At 30.2% G+C, this 23,981-nt stretch overlaps 2 protein-coding genes across 3 annotated transcripts; one reads left to right on the forward strand and one right to left on the reverse strand.

Moving 5' to 3' along the window:
- Positions 1-12,133: 12,133 nt before the first annotated feature.
- On the forward strand, positions 12,134-19,050 carry OVA6 (Class II aaRS and biotin synthetases superfamily protein). Its single transcript, XM_020366046.3, has 11 exons — positions 12,134-12,546; positions 12,624-12,680; positions 13,634-13,744; positions 13,936-14,022; positions 14,095-14,208; positions 14,293-14,499; positions 16,352-16,489; positions 17,100-17,261; positions 17,355-17,554; positions 18,207-18,290; positions 18,605-19,050. Exons 1-11 carry the CDS (start codon positions 12,208-12,210, stop codon positions 18,744-18,746), a joined length of 1,641 nt encoding a protein of 546 aa, XP_020221635.1. The 5' UTR covers positions 12,134-12,207; the 3' UTR covers positions 18,747-19,050.
- Positions 19,051-20,815: 1,765 nt separating this feature from the next.
- Positions 20,816-23,634, reverse strand: LOC109803912 (RNA-binding protein-like RNA recognition motif protein). 2 transcript variants are annotated; one of them, XM_020365588.3, is made up of 5 exons: positions 23,476-23,634; positions 22,646-22,714; positions 21,649-21,722; positions 21,404-21,530; positions 20,816-21,224 (listed from the first exon to the last, which is right to left on the reverse strand). In XM_020365588.3, exons 2-5 carry the CDS (start codon positions 22,646-22,648, stop codon positions 20,943-20,945), a joined length of 486 nt encoding a protein of 161 aa, XP_020221177.1. In that variant the 5' UTR covers positions 22,649-22,714; positions 23,476-23,634; the 3' UTR covers positions 20,816-20,942. The 2 variants fall into 2 exon arrangements, with proteins under 2 accessions (XP_020221177.1, XP_020221178.1); XM_020365589.3 differs by lacking the exons at positions 22,646-22,714; positions 23,476-23,634 and having other exon boundaries at positions 20,816-21,235; positions 21,649-21,727.
- Between the last annotated feature and the right edge of the window lie 347 nt (positions 23,635-23,981).

Consider the following 23,981-nt stretch of genomic DNA (forward strand, 5'->3'; position numbering starts at 1 on the left):
CTACCCACTCACAGGGCCAAGCACTTGGGGGCACACGAGACCCCTATTTTGGCCAGAAAAGTTTTATTTTTTATTTTAAAACTTTAAATAATTAATTTTCTGATTAGTTGATATATTTTTTTGTAATTCTTTTAGATACCTATAAGTATTTGATTTTAATTATTCCAAGAATTAAACTTAATTTTATCTTAATTTTAAATATTGTACTCTTGGGATTTGGGTCTGAAATTTTTTATATATATATGTTTCTTGTTATCTCAGTGACATGTTAGTATGTTGTACTCTCCCTAGCATATATATATATATATATACTTGAGTTTAAAAAAATTGACCCTTAATTGTATTAATATTGTTTGTTTTGTATTTATTTCATATGTTGTTCATGCATAATATAATTTTATATGATTGTGAGCTCACCTATCGTGGGTACAGTTATATGAAATTTTTGTGAATGAAATAATTTAATTATTTCTCTAATTAATTTTATATTACATTAACAATAATTGTGCCCTATCAGTATTTTGTTGTTAATGTAATTTGGTATTATAATACAATTTTTTTTAATTTTATCTTATGTCAATTATTTGTCAAGTACCTTATCGATATTAGATTTTTTTTCTGACATAAGTTATGTGTTGTATTTTGTATTTCTTATTTTATATTTTTTATTTATTATGGTTCGGGACCCTTAGGCAGGATCATAATGAATGAGAAATTTTATATTATAGGCATGTTTGGTTGTGTATTCAAAAATATTTAATTTTTTTATTGCACAATAATTGTTCTTATTATATGTTTCTTTGTTATTTTGATACCGGCTTCTTTACCTATGCAATTGACTTCAGTAAAAACTTTGAATGGGACAAATTTTGAGAACCGAAAAGAATCTCTAGATTTATATATATCTAGCAATTACTAATATGGACCTTTCTTTGAGAGAGGAAGAGTCTCTAGCTCTTACTCCTGAGTCTACTATTGTCTAGAAAACTTCTCATGAGAAATGGAACACTCAAACAGGGTGTGTCTGATGGTGATGAAATACACCATGGAAAAGTCTATTCGACAGAGCATTCTAGAAAATGATAAGGCTATGGATTTTTTGAGGTTAGTTGGTGAGAAATTTAAGAATTTTGACAAAATTCAAAAGGGTTAGTATTTGTCTCTTCTTGAGAAGATCAAATATGATGGTATTTGAAATTTGATCAAGAGTGCACTTCTTTTGGCTTCAAGGAAAATGCCTCAAATCAGTGCATTTACTTGAAGACTAGTGAGAGCCATTTCATCATTCTTGTCTTATATGTTGATGATATCCTTCTTGCTGGTAGTGGTGTTGAACTTTTGACTGAGACAAATTTTTTGTTAAATAGCCACTTTGATATGAAAGACCTTGGTAATGCCACTGTTGTTATAGGCATTCATATTTTTCGTGATAGGTCACGTGGCATTCTTGGATTGTCTCAAAGAGGGTTTATTGATAAAATCCTCAAATGGTTCAACATGCATTCTTGCTCCCCATGTGCTACACCTGTTCAAAAAGGTGACAAAATTTCTAAATCTCAATGTCCTCAAAATGATAATGATAGAGTTGAAATGGAAAAGATCTCATATGCTTCCGCTGTTGGTAGTTTGATGTATGCTCAAGCTTGTACTCGTCCCGATATTGCTTTTGCTGTTAATGCTTTAGGGAGATACTTGAGCGACCTAGGTTTGGGTCATTGGAAAGTTGTTAAAAAGGTCTTTAGATATTTGCAGGGAACCAAGGATCGTATGTTGACCTATAAGAAGTCTGATCAACTTCAGGTCATTAGTTATTATGATTCTAATTTTGTTGGTTGCCCTGACGATTAAAAATCTACTTTTGATTTGGTTTTTATTATGGAAGGAGGAGCTATTTCTTGGAAGAGTGTTAAACAGACTCTTACAGCTTCTTCTACCATGGAGGCAGAGTATGTCTCTTGTTACGAGGCTACTTGTCAAGCTGTGTGGCTTAAAAATTTGATTTCTAGTTTTCATATTTTTGAAAGTATTTCTAGGCCACTTGTGATATATTACGACAACACTGCTGCTATGCATTTCTCTCAAAACAACAGAAGTTATACTCGCTCAAAGCATTTTGATATAAAATTTCTGTTTGTTAGAGAGAAGGTTTGGATTTTCATACTTGAATTGAGCATATTGCTATAGAAAATATGTTAGTAGATCCACTGACTAAAGGCTTAGCTATTGGAGTTTTTCAAAAACATGTAACTCATATGGGCGTGGTTAAGTTTTTTTGATGTATTGGGTTAGTGGGAGTCTGAAATTTACATTTTTATTATTATGGTTTTCATGAGATGTAAATTTATCAATGATGTTGTTTTCATTACATCTCTTTTAGCATATAAAATTGTTTGGACCATTTTTTGGATCACATATTTATTATGTTTTTCATTAACCATTATTTATGAAATATAAACATAAGGTACGTATCCCTATCGGATACTATCTTTGTGGTTCATGTTTATATTTCTTATATTGTTAATTGATATATGTACTTGTGTTATAATTGATATATTTAATTTATTGATTAATGTTATCCAAGTGGGAGAATGTTATATTTATATATTTATTTATATAATTATTCTCTATTTTATTATTATTATTATGGATTAACATTAATTAATAAATTATATTTATATGTTAATATCAATTATATTGCACATTATTATTAATTTATAGGTAATGCATATTGGGCTTCTGATGAATGGTCCATGATGGGTTGGACTGTTTAGTAGCCCGTTGAGAGGTCCTTGGTCTCTACTGGTAAGGATATAGAACTGATACCCCATTAGTTAGTTTATATGATGAAATACATTTTGTCTTCTATCTTTTCACCTCCTACTAGGAAAAGAGCAGTCTTCTCTCACGTTGTTCAAGACTGACAAGAATGGATCTTTTATTGATTCCGGGTACGCAATTATTTCTAAACTTTACTCGGACATACTATAATATTGTATCTTATATTGTTCATAATTTGAGTTATCACTATGAATTTCTAACAATAGGTTAGAGGCTCTCTTCCTCAATGATGCTAAGTGCGAGATAGGTAGCATCGGGTGTGAGTTAGAGGAGAGCTCTCTAACTTAGTCACATTAGGCGTGGTTTGAAGGGTGTCGATCGAGATTACCTTGAGAGTTCTCTAACTTGGTGACGTTGGGCCTAAGATGAGTGGTGTCAAGTGTGATCAAGTTTGCGACTCTTCTCCTAAACAAAGCTAGATGCGGGTTTTGTGGCATTAGACATGAGTCAAACAAAGACTCTCTGCTTGAATAACATTGGGCATGGGTTTTGTGATGTTGTGCGTGGAGTACACAAAGACTCTTCTATCTTATTCATGTGGGATGCAAGTAGAATGACGTTGACAAGTCAAAGGCTCTTTGCCTCATTGGCACTGAGCTTAGGTTGATTAGCATTGGGCATGGTTGTGTTGATTGTAAATTATAACTTAGTTGATTTAACAAAGATACTAGACCTTCCTAGTCTAGGTGGCGAAATCCAAGAAATCATGTTGTGTTGTGGATTAATATCCAAATTTGTTATTGATCTAGCAAGTCTAAAAAGATCATATTGTTAAGTTGGTTCGGAAGAGTCAAGTAACTTAACCTGCTCACATCGTTATAACAGATATCTTAGTTGAAATGTGTGATGACACATTATGTTGCATTGTTATTAATTAGTTGTATTGTGTTGTAAGTTGATAGGTTGTCTAATTGTTATATGACTGCATTTTTAAAAAGTTGTGTTGTTTATATTGCTAAGCTTACATGTTGAAAGATGTTAAGTTTGAGAGTTGTGATGAATGTTGATTTATGTTGTTGAAGTAGAGCTTAGATTGTTGTTATGTAATGTTGATTGAGATATTTTATATCGTCAACTTATTGCTTCTATGTTATGTTGCTTCTTTAATTTCAAGCTTATCCTTGCATTTATTTTTTATTGTTGGATTGTGATGATCTTATTGTTATGAGAGTAGGGCTGGATTAAGCTAAGGGTCGAGCAAGATTTTGAGGGACATGCTAGAGATTACAATGTTGTTTGGGTTGTTTTAATTCAACTTGTAGATAGTAGTTGTTTGACCAATAACATAGGATTTATGTTTACATTTTGGATGATTATATATATATATATATATATATATATGAAGGATTTGTTTACTTTAAGAGTAAGTCTACCTAGACTTATTTCGTTCAATAACTCATGTTTTATATTGAATTTAAAGTTCTTAATGTATAGATTAAATATGCAAATTTTTAAAAAATTTGAAAACTATTTGATACTTCATTTCATTAATTCAAATTGACGTATAAAATATTTTTATGATTATCCATCAATTTGAATTAATGAAACAAAGTATCAAATGGTTTTTAAATTTTTTTTAAAATTTTGTAGACTTGATCTATGCATTAAAAACTTTAAATTCAACGGTTAAACCGTTAAAATTTGATGTAGAACATAAATTATTGAACGAAATAAATTTATGTAAACTTACTCATATAATAATATATATGTGTGTGTATGTATAGAATTTTAATGTAATCCATTGAGAGATTTGTATTTATGTTTTCAATTGATTACTTCCTATACATATATATTATTGCATGTATATTCAAAAATTATTTATATAGTAATTCTAGATAATTAGATTTTTTTTTCTCTAGTTAAAATATTGAGCTGTAAAATGTAAAAATCTATTACATAGTTACATGTGTGTCACTTCATGATAGTTTTATTTATTTATTTATTTATTTATTTATTGTATTGAGTCAAATATGTTAAAAAATACTTCATTAAATTGCTATATATTAAAGCTATATGATTTTTTTCCCACAGTTTTGATATGATGCAAAGTGGTTTCAGGCTACCAAGACATTTCACCTCCACGGAAAGACAAGCCATCTAAAAAATTGGAGGCTCATAACCATTTTTCGTTATATAATCTAAAGCTAAAGTAATAAATATAGCTAAAATTTTATTACATATCAAATATAAACCAACATTATAGGCTTGTCAATTTTTTGCGATTAGAGCTATTGAAACTTAAATAAATAAGAAAAAAAACTGTCTCACATCAACATAGAAATAAAGTTTTAATGTAATATATATGATACTAAAATTTATAAAATGTTTAAAATTATCTAAGATTATTTTAGTTATTATACTCTAAAATTTGAATTAGTTGTCTTTTTTGTTTTTTTACAAGGTTCCCTACACATTATTTTTATGCAATCAAGATTAATCTACATTTGATGTATGGAGGCTATTGCATGTGTTTTTCTACAGGCTCTGAGTGCTTGTCTAATAATTAAATTTATAATTCCTAATTAACTACAAATCTTAGTTTTAATATAAGTATTTTTTTAAAAATTCGTGTTTTCTCATCATCAATTAATATTTTATGTGGTAATTAACCTCGCATATTTTAGGTGCATGATTAATTCTTATTTGGGCTATGTCCTCCCAACGAAGCACTTTTTATCTTGATAACAACTTTTTTACAGTAAGATTGATGTGGTACAGGACAACTATACGTCTGTTCTTCCACCCTTTATTTAATATTTGTGCCTTTTTCATATATCTTATCTAACAGCTCGACTTTGTTTTCTTATAGAATTTTTTACACAAATATAATATTTTTAAGAAAAAAATTACCCAAAGAGAACCTGTTACACTTTATTTATAAGAGTTTGAATTTAGGTCATGTATTAATTTTGCATTTAGAACAGCCTGTTCTGCTTTCACTCGTTATGTGTTAATTTTACATCTGAAACGGAACACATGACAAGTGGAAGCAAAACGGGTCGTTCTGATTTTAGAACGAACGTTCCAGATACAAAATTAACACATAACCTAAATTCAAAATGTAATATATATATATAACGTTGCTCAGAATTCGGTTCCCCGAACTTGAACAGTGAACCGTGCTACTCTTGTAAATAATGTGTAACAGGTTCTCTTTGGATAATTTTTTTTTAAAAAATTATATTCCTGTAAAAAAAATTCTTTCTTATAGCTATGTACTTTTTAAAGGATATTTTTGTGTGAAGTTATATAGGTATATCAAACAAACAGATCCTTAGAAGCTAAATTATCTTTAATCATAAAATGCTTTATTCATGAAACAAACCAACTCTTAAATATCTAAAAAAAAACAAAGAATTACTCTACTTAGAATTTACTATTTATAGTCCATTGCATTACATGCAAATACATGAATCAACTAGTATCACTTAGTTTTAACTTGATTAATGGTATAGAGTTCAAATTTTGAGTATATAATTATGTTAAATCATTGAAAGAAAAGATTATGTATGATAGAAGATCTTGTGATGTGTAAAAAGAAAAAGAAAAAATCCATCGCATAGTACTTGAGATATATAAATTGTGACTTTATATTTATTTTTAATTTATTTTAAATTTTTATTTAGACTCGTGATCTAACTCACCAACCCACTACATCCTATAGTGGGCCAATATAGCACCAGCTATTATGTTAATCTGTTTATCTCGATCCAGGCTGTTTTATTCGTGGGCTTATGCAAATCTAGCTGATCCATATACCTATCTATAATTAGGCACATTCATTGTCATCAATGATCCAATTATTTTACCTTTTTTATTTTATAAATAAATAAAATGTTGAAAGCATGATAGATTATAATAATAACAACAACAACATATATTATTCGTGATATTTTAACATTTTTTTTCTTTACCATGATCGGAGATACATTTATACATTTTATAAATACCACCAAGTTTTATTATTATTTATAAAAATAAAAAAAAAAAGACTTGGTGACCTAGCCCATGAGTGAAACCTAGCCAATTTGTGGGCTTTTGGTTTTCTGGGCTTTTCGGCTATATGGGCCTCTAGCAAGCTATAAGGCCCATTAATAAAAAGAATGTTTCTTCCTTTTTCACGTAATCACGTTAGTGTTTCTTCCATTTATTATTATTATTTGTGCATGGGTGCATATTTAGAAATTACGTTACGTAAATATAACTTTCTACTAGTGGTGTTTGTGTCGTAACGGAACACCCTAGTGTTGAGATATTCGTGACAAGTGACAACGAAATTGGTTACACAATTTCCGCTGAGGTGTGTTTCATTTCTGTCACGCAACATGCGGTGATGCATTATTATTGTAATTTATACGACAAAGTAATCTGTTTCTGAATATTTCTAAGAAGTGAACCAAAACCACACACAAGTGGGATCAGAGGTACATTTGTGGCTAACGATGTTAACTTTTTAATTGCTAAACTTCCCAACAGCATGAGTCTGTCGAGTGTTGACAGATTCTAGTAGTAGCTATCATGTGAACAGTTACTTGTTACTTTAATAAGCACAGTTTGTGATTTCATCATAATGAACATATTCACTTTATGCCTAAGATTCGCATTTGTTCCTTATGTAACCTTGTGCTTTGCTGGAACAGAAATAATTGAGGAACACAAGGTGAATTTGTCAATGGTAATGCATCCTGCAATACATATTTAATGGCTTTATTTTTTTTGGAAGATATTAAATTTAGTTTCAATTTATTTGATCCTCTAAAGTTTTTTTTTTAATGATATTTCACATTCATTTTTATTGTAGATCATAGTAATATATATTTATATATATTATTATGTTAAAATTTCAATTTTGATTAGAAAATAACATCTCGTAATTATATTTAAAAAATTTAGTTAAATTTTGTCTTTATTTTAGTATCTATTCCTAATTTGGCTGTAGATATATTAAAGAAAAATAAAGAGTTTCTAATTTCTGTTTTGCTCTCTAATAGAAGAGTTAAACAAATAGACAAAAGTAATTGTTGGTAAAATAAGTTGTTTAACTAGTTTATAACCGTAAAAGTCATAAACAAACAAGCTTGTATGATTATTTTATATAAATTATCTTTTTTTAATTTTGTACGCAAAGGCATATTTTTTATGTAGTTAATTTATAATTATTGTCTTCTTTAGTTAATTTTGAACTATTATTTTATTTATTTAAATGTAATATATATTTATTTAAAAATAAAATACTTAGTGAAATATTAAAGAAGAAAATTTATTAAATAAAAATAGTGTAATACTAAAAGAAGGAAGTAAACGATAGGAATTGTATTAAAAAATTGAGAGTAAAAATGAAACAAAATAATAAGTTACAAACTTAAAACTAAGGTTTGAAAACCATGTTGTAAAATGCTGTAAAAAAAAAAAACAACGTTGTAAACTAGAGATAAATTCAGTTATCAAATACTTCTATTTTGATTAAATGACTTTATAAACTAGTAGTCAAATTGAACACAAATTAACTGAGACTTCAAAAATTTGGTATGGGTAATGGCATTGCTCCCTAAAGTATGGTGTCAAAGCTATTTCCATTGATAAAACTTATGGCCGGTATTACATTACAAGATAGATAATATTTTGCAAATTTCAAACTTTTTGCCTAACAAATTTGGTCTCCAACCTTTTAACTATAAAATCTTTTAACTAAATTAATAACATGTTTAGAAACTCATTGAGAATGAAAGACTCACATTTTGGATGTGAAAGATATAATGTGTGTTTATTTTTTCGTTTGCAACGGATAATCGTGAATTTATTTTAATCCATAAAAACTCATACTTTTTCATTTCATTGTTTTAGAAAGCACGTCAATAAATATATAAGCACACACATAATCATTACGATAACTTCTAAAAAACACATTTAAAAAAGTGGAATATATGAGTTTAATAGGGCCAAAAAGGATCTACAATAAACTCATGGAGGAGGTAAATTAAGTAGCTAATAAACTAGTCAACTATAAAAATGTTAAAATGTGTGAATATTTGATATAGTTTTTTCCCCCTCAATTGTTAAGGTTGATGTAACTTCAACTTTGTACCCTCGTGATTTAATTGATTTTTGTTGAAGTTGTTATCCCTTTAATTTACTAAAAAAAATTGTTCTTATCTTTAAATTCATTGACGTTATTAAGATTATTATAATATATATATATTATCTAATTTAATATTTATTGAGTTATTATGATTTTATCTATTAAAAAAAAATTTCAGTAAGTTAAGGAAAGAACACATGTATTAATGTTCCTTAGTCTCAATTTCTTAACTACGTAAAAAAAATTTATCTACCAGAACAGTTTATATGTAATGATAATTCAGGTGTTTTTGATGTAGTTTTAAAATGATTAAATTCGTGATTCAAAATTTATCCGTATGAATTAAACTGATGTAAAGTGTGAGAAGAACCCTATATCTTTTTAGATGGGCTAACACCAAACAAAATCCAAAATAAACATGGGAATATCAATACGTACCATAAAAGTACAATTTTTTTTCTTTATTACATTTTCATGTATTCTTTTGAGATGTTGAAATAATTTTATGAATCTAGATCTAGCTTTGGTAAGTGTTTGTAGGTGTGAAATGTTGTACATGGTAGTGACCTGTGTCCAACCTAGTTAGTCCCTTCTATCTTTTCTCTGTTGTTTGGGCTGCCTATTATTGCCCTTAAGCCAGTAATGGATTTGACTTCTCTTTCTTTTTTATCCACACATTATAAATAACTATACAAGTATATTTCAGTTTCAATATTTACTAATGAGAGGAACGATGTAAAATAAAATAAAATTGCATGAAATGAAGAAGAAAAAAAAAATTGTATCATACTAATTACTTCGTTCTTCTGACATTTTATATAGTCTAGTAGAACTGTAACATGCCAATAAAAAATGTATGTGTTTTTCATCGCACAACAATTGACATCAGTGGTGTTTTATTGCTGTGTGTATTTAATAAAGATCAAACAACAATTGACATCAGTAGTGTTTTATTACTGTGTGTATTTAATAAAGATCAAAGAAATAATAATAAGTAAAAGTAAATAAATTTTTTTATTGTTTAATTTAAGAAAAATAAGAGAAAAATAGAAAAATAATTATGTTTTATAAAATAATTTTGTTTTTAATTATACATAAATTTTAAATTTTAATTCATTTTTTATTTGTTATCCAATAAATTAAAAGAAATTCATTGTGGCAGTGACAACCACAAACAATAAAAAAAAATTATAATTATATTATTTCTAGCAATTAAGTTAATGCTGTCACAGAATATAATAGAGACAATTCTCTATTGTTTTCACCTATTTTAGCATGAAAGTATAAAATAGTGGAGTTCACACTTTTCTATTTCTCACTTTCATGTTTCTTTTTTACTAAACAATCAATCTTATTTTTGTTCTCTTATTTCTAACATATTTTCAGGCAACCAAACAAACTATAAACGTGATTTTTCAACAAATTTTCGTTGATAATTAAATAAATATATTTTAAGTATTTATGTATTGTGAATTTCTTTGAATTATATAAGTGTCTCACAAATCTAAAAAAGAAACTAAAGAGTGAATAAAAGCATGTTTTATTATGAGAAATGAAATGAGTAAATGATAACTTTTAGATTATAGATAAGTCATGGTCTTATAGACACTTTTTTACAAGATTATCATTATTATTACTTACATAACTATCGACATCATTATTACTCAATTCTATCATCATTGTAACTATTGTCATTGTCATTATTACTATTATTATTAGTTTAGGTAACGACAATGGTGGAAGCAACAACAACAACGATAACAATGACATTAATGGTGGTGTGAACTATGTCACTCCTATTATAATCATCAATATCACCACTACCTTCATTGCTACATTGTACCACCACATATCAATGATGATGGTTGTGACGATAATGAAGGTGGTGGCAATGATAATGGTGATAGTAATGATGACAATAATGATATAATTGTCACTACTATCATTGTCATCACCATTATTATTATTATTATCATGTTTATCATTGTCACCACAATTATCATCATTATTATCTTCATTATCACATTGATAACAATGATAGTGAGAACGATAACAATGACGGATCTATTTATAAATTTTTAAATACCTTTTCATTTTATACTTTTTTATAAAATATTAACTTAAAATGTGTTTAGATTATCGCTTTGTAGAACTCATTTTTTTAATCAATCAATATTATTATTTTTTTATTATGCTTTGTAATGCACAATCAAATATTTATTGCCTTTATAAGCACTATTCAAATATACATTTAATAATTATATTGTTAAATTATGTGATATTATCTTTTATCTATAAAATCTTACAACTTAATATATATAAATGTTTTTATTAAAATATGAAATTATCTTAATTTCAAGATTGCGTCAAGATACATGTATCAATTTTCCTGTCCATTTTTCTGGATAATAGTTAAAAAAAATTTAAAATTTATTTTTAATTTATCAAATTTAAAATTAATTTTTTAACTTATATAATTTTAAAAAATATTTTTTAGTTATTATACTCAAATTTTATTAAGAAATTTATCAAATACTATCACCTAAAATCTACCTAGTCTCTCCTAGTGAAAACATTATATTAAACTCTAATGAAGGTGTATAACTGTCTTAATTTATCACTTTTAAATATATTATTGGTAATATAAATGACTAAAATAATATTTTTGAATATTATATAGACAAAAAATAACAATTTTAAATTTGAAGTATAAAAATAAATTTATCTTAATTTTAAGAGATTAAAAACATATTAATGCCTTAAAATATTAAGGCTTAATTTAATCTCTAAAATATAGTTGTAATTTTGGTCTCTTAAATTATAATTAAACAATTTTAGTTCATTAATTTTTAATTAAACAATTTTAGTCTATATATATTAGTAATTTTAACAAGGTATGAATGAAAATTATAATATATAACTTAAATAAATAAAAAGATTATATAATTACAATATTAGAAGACTAAAAATTACATAATTTTAATACATAAAAAATTAAAATTGTTTAATTACAATTTTAGAAACTAAAACTACACTATTATAATACTAAAGGGATAAAAATCCAATTATGCCAAAAATTAAAAGCATATTTTATAATAAAAAAAATTAATTATAGATTATTCATTTAAAAAGATATAATATTTCACACACATCTTAAATTTGCTATTTTTATTAATAAGAGTGTAAATCTTACTGTTACTCTGAATATAAACCTCATCAAAACAAAACCTCATCTTCACTCTCTTCTCTGTCTCTCACTCTCACTTGTGCTCCAAAGCCACAGTCCACACATGTTGTCTCTCAGGCTAACCTCTTTCACTCACCTCCTCTCCCCGCCCTCTTCCGCCGCCATCGCTCGCCGTTCTCCGGCGATTCTGCGGCGGCGCCACCACCTCCGCCCGCGCCCGCTCGCTGCCTCCTTCTCCTCCCAGAGTGCGGCGGCGGAGACCAAGGACCGAGTCGAGAACTCGAAGAGCCGAGTCGCGGAGCGAGTCATCACGCCCCGCTCGCAGGACTTCAACGCGTGGTACCTCGACGTCATCGCCAATGCCGAATTGGCGGATTACGGTCCGGTTCGCGGCACAATGGTCATTCGCCCCTACGGTTACGCCATTTGGGAAGCTATTCAGGTTCTTTCTTAGTTTCTCGCCACGTGTCCCTTTCTTAATTTTCAATTTTTTGTTTCAATTTTTCGCTGTTGGTGCAGGAGTATTTGAATGTGAAGTTCAAGGAGACTGGGCATAGTAACATGTATTTTCCGCAGGTAAAGGGTTCACTACCATGGTTACTGTGATTTTGATGCGTTTCTTTAAAGACTTCAATTAAAGACACGAGAGCTTTTATAAGCTTCACTGCATGAAACTTATTGATGAGTCCAATAGAGCTTATGGAAAATGTCGTCAACGTGTTGTTTGAAATAGCTTACCATCTGTACTTTATGAAGTGGCATATGAGTGTGTTTGCCAGCTCCATTGACTAGCTTATTAGTTAATTTGGCCAAAATAATTTTTTTGATTGGAAAACTTATTTTAGAAATGCGCCATATTGCTTATAATCTACTTTTACCAAATACACCATATGACTTTCATGAAAGCTCTTTTTAGCATATTTCACTAAGCTTCACATCCATACTTATCAATAAGCTCTTAATTGATAATATATTAGAGTTTAGACCCTGTTTGGATAAACTTTTCTATAAGTACTTGTAAGATAACAAAATAAAAAGCAAAATATATCAAACTTGTGGCATATGTTAAAATCAATTTCTGGATCTCAGCTTTTTGATAAGTTAGATGAGAGAGATTTTATAAAAGTTGAAATACATTAGTTGATTTTAACTTAGCTTTTTATTTTATTTTACTTATTGAAATTTGTCCAAACAGGATCTAAATTAAGCTGTTTACCCAAATGTGTCCTATGCTACTTTCATGAGCCAAAATAGGCTCTGTATAAGCTTTTCCAGGCTCCAAATGCTTCCTTAATTATATATTTGCCTAAAATTTATGTAAGTATTTCTGTGGTAACATTAATAACCAAGAGGATGATTGCGAATGGATTATAATGTTTCTTACTATACCATGCCATTATTATATATAGTATAAAAAATTGAGAGCTGTGCAAGGTGAGATCTTGATAATGTGGTTTATAACATTACGACCTCAGCATGATAATTGTGTCTGTCATTTGTTTGATTATTTTTTATAATCTGCGATGCAGTTTATCCCATATTCATTTATAGAAAAAGAAGCAAGTCATGTTGAGGGATTTAGTCCCGAGTTAGCCCTAGTGACAATTGGGGGTGGAAAGGAACTTGAAGAGAAACTCGTGGTATGTGTGCTATTCAGTTGTTTGTCACAATTGCTTTCATGTGCGTGTTTTTTTAATTTTTTTATTTTTTTATATTTGTTGTAAACTTGTAATAAGATGAATTGAAGTTTATTAATCACCTGTAATATTGATTGAAAAGCTGTGACCTAAGGTTTTGTCTTTGATTTTTGCACTTGTTGAGGCTGTGGCAGGTCCGGCCTACAAGCGAAACCATTGTGAATCATATGTTTACTCAATGGATCCATAGCTACCGTGATCTTCCTCTCTTGATAAATCAGGTAATGTTGTGAGTTAATTAATTGTGAGCAGGAACTTGGTTTGTTGAATGACATTTGCCAACTTGGTTTCAGTGGGCAAATGTGACAAGATGGGAGATGCGCACTAAACCGTTTGTCAGAACCCTTGAATTTCTTTGGCAAGAAGGACATACTGCTCATGCAACTCCAGAGGAGGCAGAAAAGGAGGTGCATGTCTTTCTACTTCAAGATGATAAAATCTTTACTAGTATAATTGCGTAATCATAGTGACAATATTCTGTTCAATTTCAGGCTATACAGATGATTGACATCTATACCAGATTTGCATTTGAGCAAGCTGCAATACCTGTTATTACAGGTCGAAAATCTAAAGTGGAAACATTTGCTGGTGCTTGTAAGACCTATACGATTGAGGCTATGATGGGTGACAAGAAAGCATTACAAGCTGGAACCAGTCATAACCTTGGGCAAAACTTTGCCCGTGCCTTTGGAACACAGGTCTGATGTACTACTTTCACTATTGCAGAATACAGATTATTTCCTTCATGTCGATTTCTTTTGTGGATTGGGGTTATTTTTGGGCTCTTGTCTACAACTAATAATTTGTTGTTGAGATATATATATATATATATATATATATATATATATAGAGAGAGAGAGAGAGAGAGAGAGAGAGAGAGAGAGAGAAAGAGAGAGAGAGAGAGAAAGAGAGAGAGAGAGAGAGAGAGAAAGAGAGAGGAGGGTCAAACGACACTGGTGTAATTTTTACTAAGTGTTCATATTTTAGTATATTTTGAAATGTATATATTACGTCAATTTTGTTTTATGAGAATGAAGTATCAAATCATCTTAGATTAATATAAAATTTGATATATATAATCTAAGAGATATGAACTTTCAATCTAACGGTTGGATTTTCAAAATTCACATTTAATATAAAGTTATTGAGCGGTGTAACACTTAGTAAAAGTTACACCGGTGTCGTTTAACCCTTCTCTTATATATATATATCGTTTTTGAGTTATTTTTTTGGGCCCATGAAATTACAAGTAAGCAGGCATGATTATGCACTCTCTTTGTCTCTTGCTATTTTTCATCAGTTTTTTCCTGCCAGTTATAGTATGTAGCCATGGCTTCTTACTTGTCACTCTTAAGTAAACAATCTCAAAGTTGCACAAAAGGTGATTTATTTATTCCAGTTGCAGCTGTATGATTAAAAGGTCTCCATCTGAAAATTATGTTTCTAATGTAGGATTGAGAAATCTGTTATATATAAGGGAGAAGAGATGGGATGAGGTGAGTGAGAAGAGTGACAGTGGCAGCCTCCCAATAAACATTAAACACAAGTACATAACATAATAACCCTTAAATAGGAAAACCCAAGTAGTCCTTATATCACTACTACAAAATACCCTAACTTGAGCAAAAGTAATCCTAATATTTTATCAGCATTCCAATTTAAATTAAAAATTTTGGAAAGATCCTAAATAAGTAAGCTACTAATGAAAATCCTAATTATGATAAATCCCAATCCTTGCTCTTAGAATGTGAGTTATGGATCTAACTCAACCCTACAAAACCAGCTTGTAAGGTGAGGATAGTTTTCCACTTATATACTCTTTAATTATCTTAGTTTTGGTTGATGTAGGACTTAGATTTTTCTCAATACACCTCCTCACATTCAACATTATTGGGCTTGATATGTGAATAAATGATAGGTGACTTTTTTTTAATGATTTAGGATAGGTAGACTTCGGTTTTTTCCTAATACACTCCTTCATGCTTAGCACTATTTGGCTTGATGCATGTATCAAATGGTGGGTTGCCTTTTTAGAGTGGATTTAGATAGCTTTGATACTATCTTAGAATGTGGATTTTAGACTTAACTCAATGCTATAAAACCGACTTGTAAAGTGAGAGTTGTCTCTTACTTATGTATTCTTCAATTACCTTATCTCTAGTCGACGTAGGATTTGTGTTTTTTCCAATACTTGCAAATATAATATGATGCTATATTTTTGAATTCTTATATATCTTCTCATAGTCCTTTGCTTGTGCCTTATTTTACTTGATTAGTTGTTTTTTCCACGGCAAGTAACTTGATCTTTATATTAATACCAAGCCATGAAATGCATTAATACATACTGGGAAGACTAAACTGGACCTTCAGTACTTGCAGCATGCTAGTATCTAGATTCTGTTTTTCGCTTTTCTAATTTTATTTTGGTATTTTATCCCTTTTCTTTTACATGGTTTTCTTCCAACTTTTATTTTTTTTATTACCTTTTTTAAAATATTGATGTAATCCTTTCAATGAGGATGCAGTTGTTCAAAATGTGTGCTTGTGCAGTTCACAGATGAAAATGGACTAAGGGAACACGTTTGGCAGACATCATGGGCAATTAGTACCCGTTTTGTTGGAGGCATCATCATGACGCATGGAGATGATGCGGGCCTAATGCTTCCCCCAAAGATTGCACCTATTCAGGTACATTTGGATGCTATTGGTGTCTAGACCTTGTGGTGTAGACACCATTTGTTAAATTTAGTTGTTGGAGCTGGAACTTTTTTCACCTTGGTCAGGAAAAGATGGTCAATAATGTAGTTTCCTACTTTTGCTGTGCTTACACAACATCCTGCAACACTTGATACAAAACCTGCTTTCATTATAGTGATATACTGAGCTGCCTCTTTTGGACAGTGTGCTGAAGTGTCGTGTTTTTAGTACTTATCTATTTATTTATTTATTCATACAGGTGATTTGATTCTTATGTTAATATCTCATGGCTAATTTCCTCGCTCTGCTTACTGAAATTCATTAAGGGTATGCTTGGATGGAGGAGTTTGGGGAGGGGGGAGGGGGGGGGGGTTCATTTCTTTATTGATAAAATTGCAAAATGTTTATAAAAATAGTCAGGGAGCTTAAAAGGTTACAGGGTATGCTTACTTAAATTGAAAAAGATTCTCTTCTACTCCAAAGTCCAAACTCCTACATGCAGATATAGGATAATGTTCCATGCATGTACTTTTTATATTGCAATTTAAATAAATTGTTAGTTTTTCATTTTTGACAAAATCATGTGTGTTGCCTGGTTTAGGTGGTAATTGTACCCATTTGGAAGAAGGATGATGAAAAGGGGGCAGTTCTAAATGCAGCATCATCTGTAAAAGATGCTCTTCAAAGATCTGGAATTAAAGTTAAACTTGATGACTCAGATCAAAGAACTCCTGGATGGAAATTCAATTTCTGGGAAATGAAGGTTTGGTGTTAAACATGAATGGAAATTCAATTTCTGCGACCAAATAATGTTTATTTGAGTTTCTGATTATATTTTACATCATTCATATTTCAGGGAGTTCCTCTTAGAATTGAAATTGGTCCTCGTGATGTGGCTAGTGGAAGTGTGGTGATATCCAGGAGAGATATCCCTGGGAAGCAAGGGAAAGTATTTGGAATCTCCATGGAGCCTTCAAATCTGGAAGCTTATGTTAAAGACAAGTTGGATGAGATACAGTCATCTCTTTTGGAAAGGGCAATTGCATTTCGAGACAGGTTCATTTCTTTATGCTACTTTTAGCTTGTGACTCCTAAACATAACCTTGTCTAACATGCTTTGAATTCTTCAAAATAGCTGCTTCTATTTATTGATATCAGTCACATTAATCATCTCTTTCCTGAATTGAAGAATGTGTAATAGTAGCATAATCTTGGCCTCTGTCAAAACAATGTTGAACTTCGCTTGTATGATTTCCACTCAGAAAGTTCTGTGCATCAATTTTCGCTTCAATAACAGATATGTGGTTTGAGTCTGGGCATGGTTCCAGCCTAAGTTCAGATTTTAGGTCACATTTGTTTCAAGGCATAAAATTATTTCCAGGAATCATGTTCTCTGAAATATTATGCTTAGGAATATTATTCCCCTGATGATTTATTTCTTTAGGCACTTAGTATTTCAGAAAAAATATTTAATTAAAAATGAAAAAATAAAAGTAAAAGATGAAATGCGGAAAAAATGCTCCAACAATATGGTTTCAGTAAGTTATATTATAGACCAATGCAATCAAACTCATCAGCTTCTTGCTTTTCCATAGCTTATTAAGCTTTATTTAATTTTGCTCTTTTCATGCAATGCTCATTCAACTGCACATGTTCTTGGCTTCACTGGCAAACAGGCAAATTGACATACACAGTATTTCTCTTGCAGTAATATTATAGATGTGAGCACATATGATGATCTTAAAGCTGCAATATCACAAGGCAAATGGGCACGTGGCCCTTGGTCTGCTAGGTTGGTTTCCCCCATTTTTGTTATAAATATTTTTTAAGAGGAGGGATTCACTTTTTTGAGTTTTTGTTGATTTGAATTTATATATAACGAAATATCATATACTTTTCAATTTTTTTAAAAAAATTTATAGACTTGATCTATATATTAAGAATTTTTAATTTAATGGTTAAATAGTTGAAATTTGATGTAAAATATGAGTTATTGAGTAGAGTAAATCTATTAAGACTTACTTGATGTTGAAAACATAACTTCCAATATGTATAGATGAGAACATGATTCACAACTCTAATATCAAAGCTTAAACAATGTCACAGTGATGAAGATGAGTTAAAAGTCAAAGAGGAAACAGGAGCAACTATTAGGTGCTTTCCTTTTGAACAGCCACAAGGGATTAAAAGGTGCTTGATGACCGGCAACCCTGCTGAAGAAGTGGCTATTTTTGCCAAATCTTACTAACTCTGCAAGCTTGTTTATTCTTTAAACTCCCAAATATGATCTGCAAGCGGGTATTGTGCTTAGTTTTTTTTTTTTTTTTTTTTTTTTTACTATTTGACAATCAATTTCTTGTTGTAACTTAGGTAAGTTAGTATAAAAGCACGTAATATATTGAATTATTGATTCAGAACTCCAATTCTTAGTCTGGTGTCACTGTTTGAAAAAAAATTGAGATGATTCTGTGCAGAGAAAATTTTGAAGGATTGATATTACTGTAGTTTTATGAAATCTATATAATTTATGAATGCTTTTTTATAGTTTGTCATATTTAACAGACTTTCTGCCTCCATAAGAGGGTATTATTCGTTCATGTTCTTGCAATAGAAATTTCGCTTAAATGATATGATACCTTGGATTCTTCGTTTTCAATATCTAGAGTTGCTTTGTCAAAGGGAATCCACTAAAATATTGCAAAGAAATTAGGCAGCTCAGACTTTGTTTTATAATCCTCACCCGTGTGGCACATAATGTATAAGTAGCTTAGGTTATATACTTAGAAAGGTGTGGTTGAAAAAATAGGAGGTAAATTTATTCTTGTAGTGTGAAGAAAGTTTTGAACTGTATGTAGCGGATCCAAGAACTTAATTCAGTGGGGATAATTTTTAATTAATAATAATAACAATAATAATAATAATAATAATAATAATAATAATAATATATGCGAACAACGAAACATAAAGGTTAAAAGTAGTCATTAATGTTTAAAATATTAATTTAGGAGAGTACTGAATACAAATTTTTTAAATGTATATTAATAATTTAACTAGGGGTTGCATTTACCGACCTTTCAAAATTTTCAAATTAGTTTAAGTCAGCAACTGACCGTACGCGCAGGATATATAAGATTTATCCCTTGTGTGCTCCATTGCTTATATTTGATTGGGTACCTATTTATTTGTTTTATTTATTTCAATGCTGCATACCTTTTTAACGACTTAAAGTACACTTCCAATTTCTTGTGAAGATTAGGCTTTGATAAAGTTAGTGAATATTTCGTATAAATAACGTAATTATAAAAAATAAAAAAAAATGTACGCTCCCTTCTTTTAGAGAAGTTTAAATTTTATTGCCTTTTTTATCTTGCTCATATACTTCCTGTAGCTTCAATCACCATAAGAATTACCTGTGAAATACATTTTATGTTACATATTCAAAATTTCGTAGATAGCATTTAGAAAGTGCAATAGCATCTTAGAAAGTGAAACCAAGGGTGATTTTTAAAGCATTTCAGAAAGAGTGATATTCGACCTATAGAAACTGCTGTCTAATAATATTATGTATTAATGTGATGGGGAAAAAAAGTAGGAAAGAAGTGTTTATTTAGAACAATTATTGGCACTATGGATTCCATTTTTTATATATTCAAAATTGTGCTACGAGCATATTAGCTAGACTTCATTTTATGCAATGCTGGAAAACAGGAAAAATATATTACTAAAAAGAATCTGTTTGGAACCCAGACTGGAAAATAGAAAAATTGTATCTCTTAATTCCAAAGGAGATAGATCTCTCCTCTAAAGGGTTTTCCTTTTTACAACTGGGCCAATGCACAATTCTCAAATGCTAACCAAACCTCATCCACCAAAAATGATTTGCTTTTCCTATCCAAAATTTTGGGCACCCGAGGCTAAAGGCTCAAAATTATCATAGTCGATCACATTTTCCCCTCGCATCATATTTTTTATTAAATGAAGATTAATAACTTTTTCTTTTTCTTTAGGGGAGCTATCACAGAACAACCAAGTAATTGACGAGTAAACGACGTAGTCCTCTTTTTCCAAAATGAGAAAAAAGAAGCTTGTATTTGTATGCTTTCTTTTCCTTTTCAGACTATTCAAATCGTTGATCGCTATTTCACTCCAAAAACGCATTTGGTTAAACAACTAATTCCACAAGGCTCTACTAAATGAGAGCTTTTAGATGGGCTTGATAAAATTCATTATTTTAGTAAAAAAAAAACTTATTTTCATAAGTATTTTCAGATGGATAGTATTCTTCTGCAGTTAAAATTCTGGCTTACGGCCCAAAACTGGAAAAACCAAACTGAATCAAATATATGAATTCCAACTAAATGGAGACAAACAATTGCACCACATTCAGTTCATACATCATTATATCATCCCTTGATTCTACATATTATATACTTGCACAATTGCCTCAAGAAATATTTTCACTTTGCTTCTGCTTCTTGGTCCTAGAACTCTCCTCCTCTAAGGATTTCAATTTATTTTTAATAGCAGCTATTTTGGCACTACGACTTGTCTGTCCCATGGCACCACCACCACCGCCACTAGTGAGATGCATCTTGTGCACTTCACTCACTGCTTTTGCAGAGTTATCAGCTGTTTCCAGCATGCACTTCTCACCAGCAAGACGAACAACCAATGGCCGGCCACAAGCTAACCTCCCATGCATTTTCTCCTTGGCTAATTCTGCTTCCTGCATTCTCACTTTAACAATGAAAATCAGAGATTGCTAGAGTGTGAAGTCACTAAAGTATGCAATCAACTTACCTCTTACCAAGGGGGTTTAGCTCAATTAGTTGAACAGTGTGCACTAATTGTTGTAACCCCTTGATACCGAGTCCAATTCCTACAGATTAAAAAAAATCAACTTACCTCTTTTGAGCTGTACTGGATAAAGGCAAAACCACGTGGCTCCCCACGTTTTGGGCCACGCGTGTGCCATAAAAAGTCCTCAGAAATGATCTTTCCATAAGGAGAAAACATTTTAAGCAGAGCAGCTCTGGAAAAGTGGAAAGTATTGAAGAGAAAACGAGAGAATAAGTATGTCAGTACATGCATGAAATGAAGCACACAACGAAAATAAAGTTAAATCTTGGTGGGGAGTTAGCAAGTCTCACTCGGTAATTCTAAAATCAAGGTTACCAATATAGAGTCTACTTTCACCCTTATCATCAATAGAAACATTGGGATCCTGCATTCAGCAATACTTAAAATAAGTGCCAGAATACAATGATAAGCAAAATATCAAAATCCAAACAACCAATTTTAGGTACTATCATGAATTATAGGAAAAAGATTAGATACAAAACCATAGGTGCTATTAGTGTTCTTCAATCCAAATAGGAGTTTTACCTCATAATACGCATTGATATTTAATGGAATAATTTATTACGCATATTATTCTGAATGTGTTGTAAAAGAGCAGTTACTGCACTGACTCTTGGGTGTGTTAGTTAGTCAGTTTTGATCAGTTAGTTAGAACTGTCATCATGACAGCATGTACTATATATAGTGGCTCTGCCCCACTACCATTGTAACACATTTATTTGTAACAAATTCAGTTACTGAAATAATATTCAGTTTCTTTCTCTCTGGTTCCTCTCTTTCTTTAACAATTATCAAAGTGAAACAACAATTTTGAATACAAAACAACACCAATAGCACGTGTTGTACTACATCTAAATTTTGTTTATATTTATATTAGTTAAGTGAATTCTTTGAATTCCAAAAATTCAACTTATTCCTCAAAGTAATATCTACAGGACGGGATGTGCTCTTTTGCTGCTGTATTTTAAGGAGGATATCTTCACAGACCCTTTTTGTAATATATTTTTTTTCCAGTTAAATAGATTTTCTTCTTTTATCTGCATAGTTGTATTAAATTTCCCCTTAGATACAAAAAGATACACGTAATGCTAAAACAAGGACAATCATATTGACAAGTCTAGGACAGTGCAAAACCTTGCCCTCTTAGACAAGTAATTATAAAATGAGAAATTGCAAGATCTCTCCACTAGCCATGAAGAGCAGAATGATAAAATTTGTAAAACTACACGAAACTAAATTGAATAAAATAAAGCAGAATTTAATAAAGAGATCAGACATTGAACATACCATGACAGTAAATAATAAATCAAGTGAGAAACTTGAATCAAAACTCTGAATCACAGAATGCACATCACCCTGCACATGAACAATCCATGAAAACATTTAAGTCTTAACATCTTACTCAAAACAGCATGTTCACAAATATCATTGTCATTATCAACTTAGATGGGGTTACAAAGATCTAGTCCACTGAATGCAATTCCATGCTGTAAAATCATCACTTAACAACTTAAGAGGAAATATTTTTTAGTACAGTTGCATTGAATCGGGGTTTAATTTATACACACTGTCTGTGTCAAGCACTTTTACTCAAATATCTAATAAAATTAGACTATTATACCACATAATCATATTTATTAATATGACATTGCAATAAGATAAATTCATATTAAATGTTTCTATTGTAAATAAACGTCTCCATGTTTGAAATAACAACACTGAAAGAAGCACTAACATAAACGACTCCATGACTTCTTAAATAGCAATTACCCAGGTGCACATAATTTCGATGGAATCTTCATCTACCCAAAAGCGAAAAAAGAATAACTTTTAACGGAATTCATCGCTACAAAATCAAATTTGCAATTTTGCAAAATGGTTTCGTTCTTTCAAGAGCAAAATTACAGTCTAAATAAAAAGCTTGAAAAATATCTCATTTAATGCTAGGATGTATACACAGGATGACTAACCATACATTAAATTCACCAATTGTTTTGCGAATCCAGTTAACACTCAATTAAATTATCCCCAAATTACCCATCTAATCCAAAAAACATTGATTTTTAAGTGCTAAAAGAACATTATGAGGCAAAATTGAAAGGTAGGGAGAGCGTTACCGTATTATAAAAATTGGGGTCTTCGATTGTAGAACAGAAGGAACGCGACGAATTAGGGTTTTACCCTCTCTCTCTCTCCTCTCTATGACTTAGAAGAAGAAACCAGAAACGAACATGGCCGCGTTGCTTCACCGTCTCATAGGACTGGGCTTGAAGAAATGGGCCAGACCCATGATCCAAGTCCATTGGTTCATGATATATACACCTCCTTTTTTCTATAAGTACATCTTCTTTTTTTAAAAAGTAATTAAATTTTTAAAATATTTTTAATTTTTTAAATTTTTCTGTTTTTAATTTTTAATTTTACATTTACAATATTTAATTTAATATCTTTCTTTTACACATTATTTTTAATTTTTATATACATTTCTTTACCTTTTCTTCATTACACCTATTTTGACAATATATGAAAATTAAAAAAGGAAAAAAAGTATGTGAAAAAAAAGAAGAAAGTAGTAAATTAAAAATTAAAGGTGTAAAATTAAAAATTAAAAAAAATATATATA

Source organism: Cajanus cajan, chromosome 1 (assembly GCF_000230855.2).
Source record: "Cajanus cajan strain Asha chromosome 1, NIPB_CcT2T_4, whole genome shotgun sequence".
Lineage (NCBI taxonomy): Eukaryota > Viridiplantae > Streptophyta > Magnoliopsida > Fabales > Fabaceae > Cajanus > Cajanus cajan.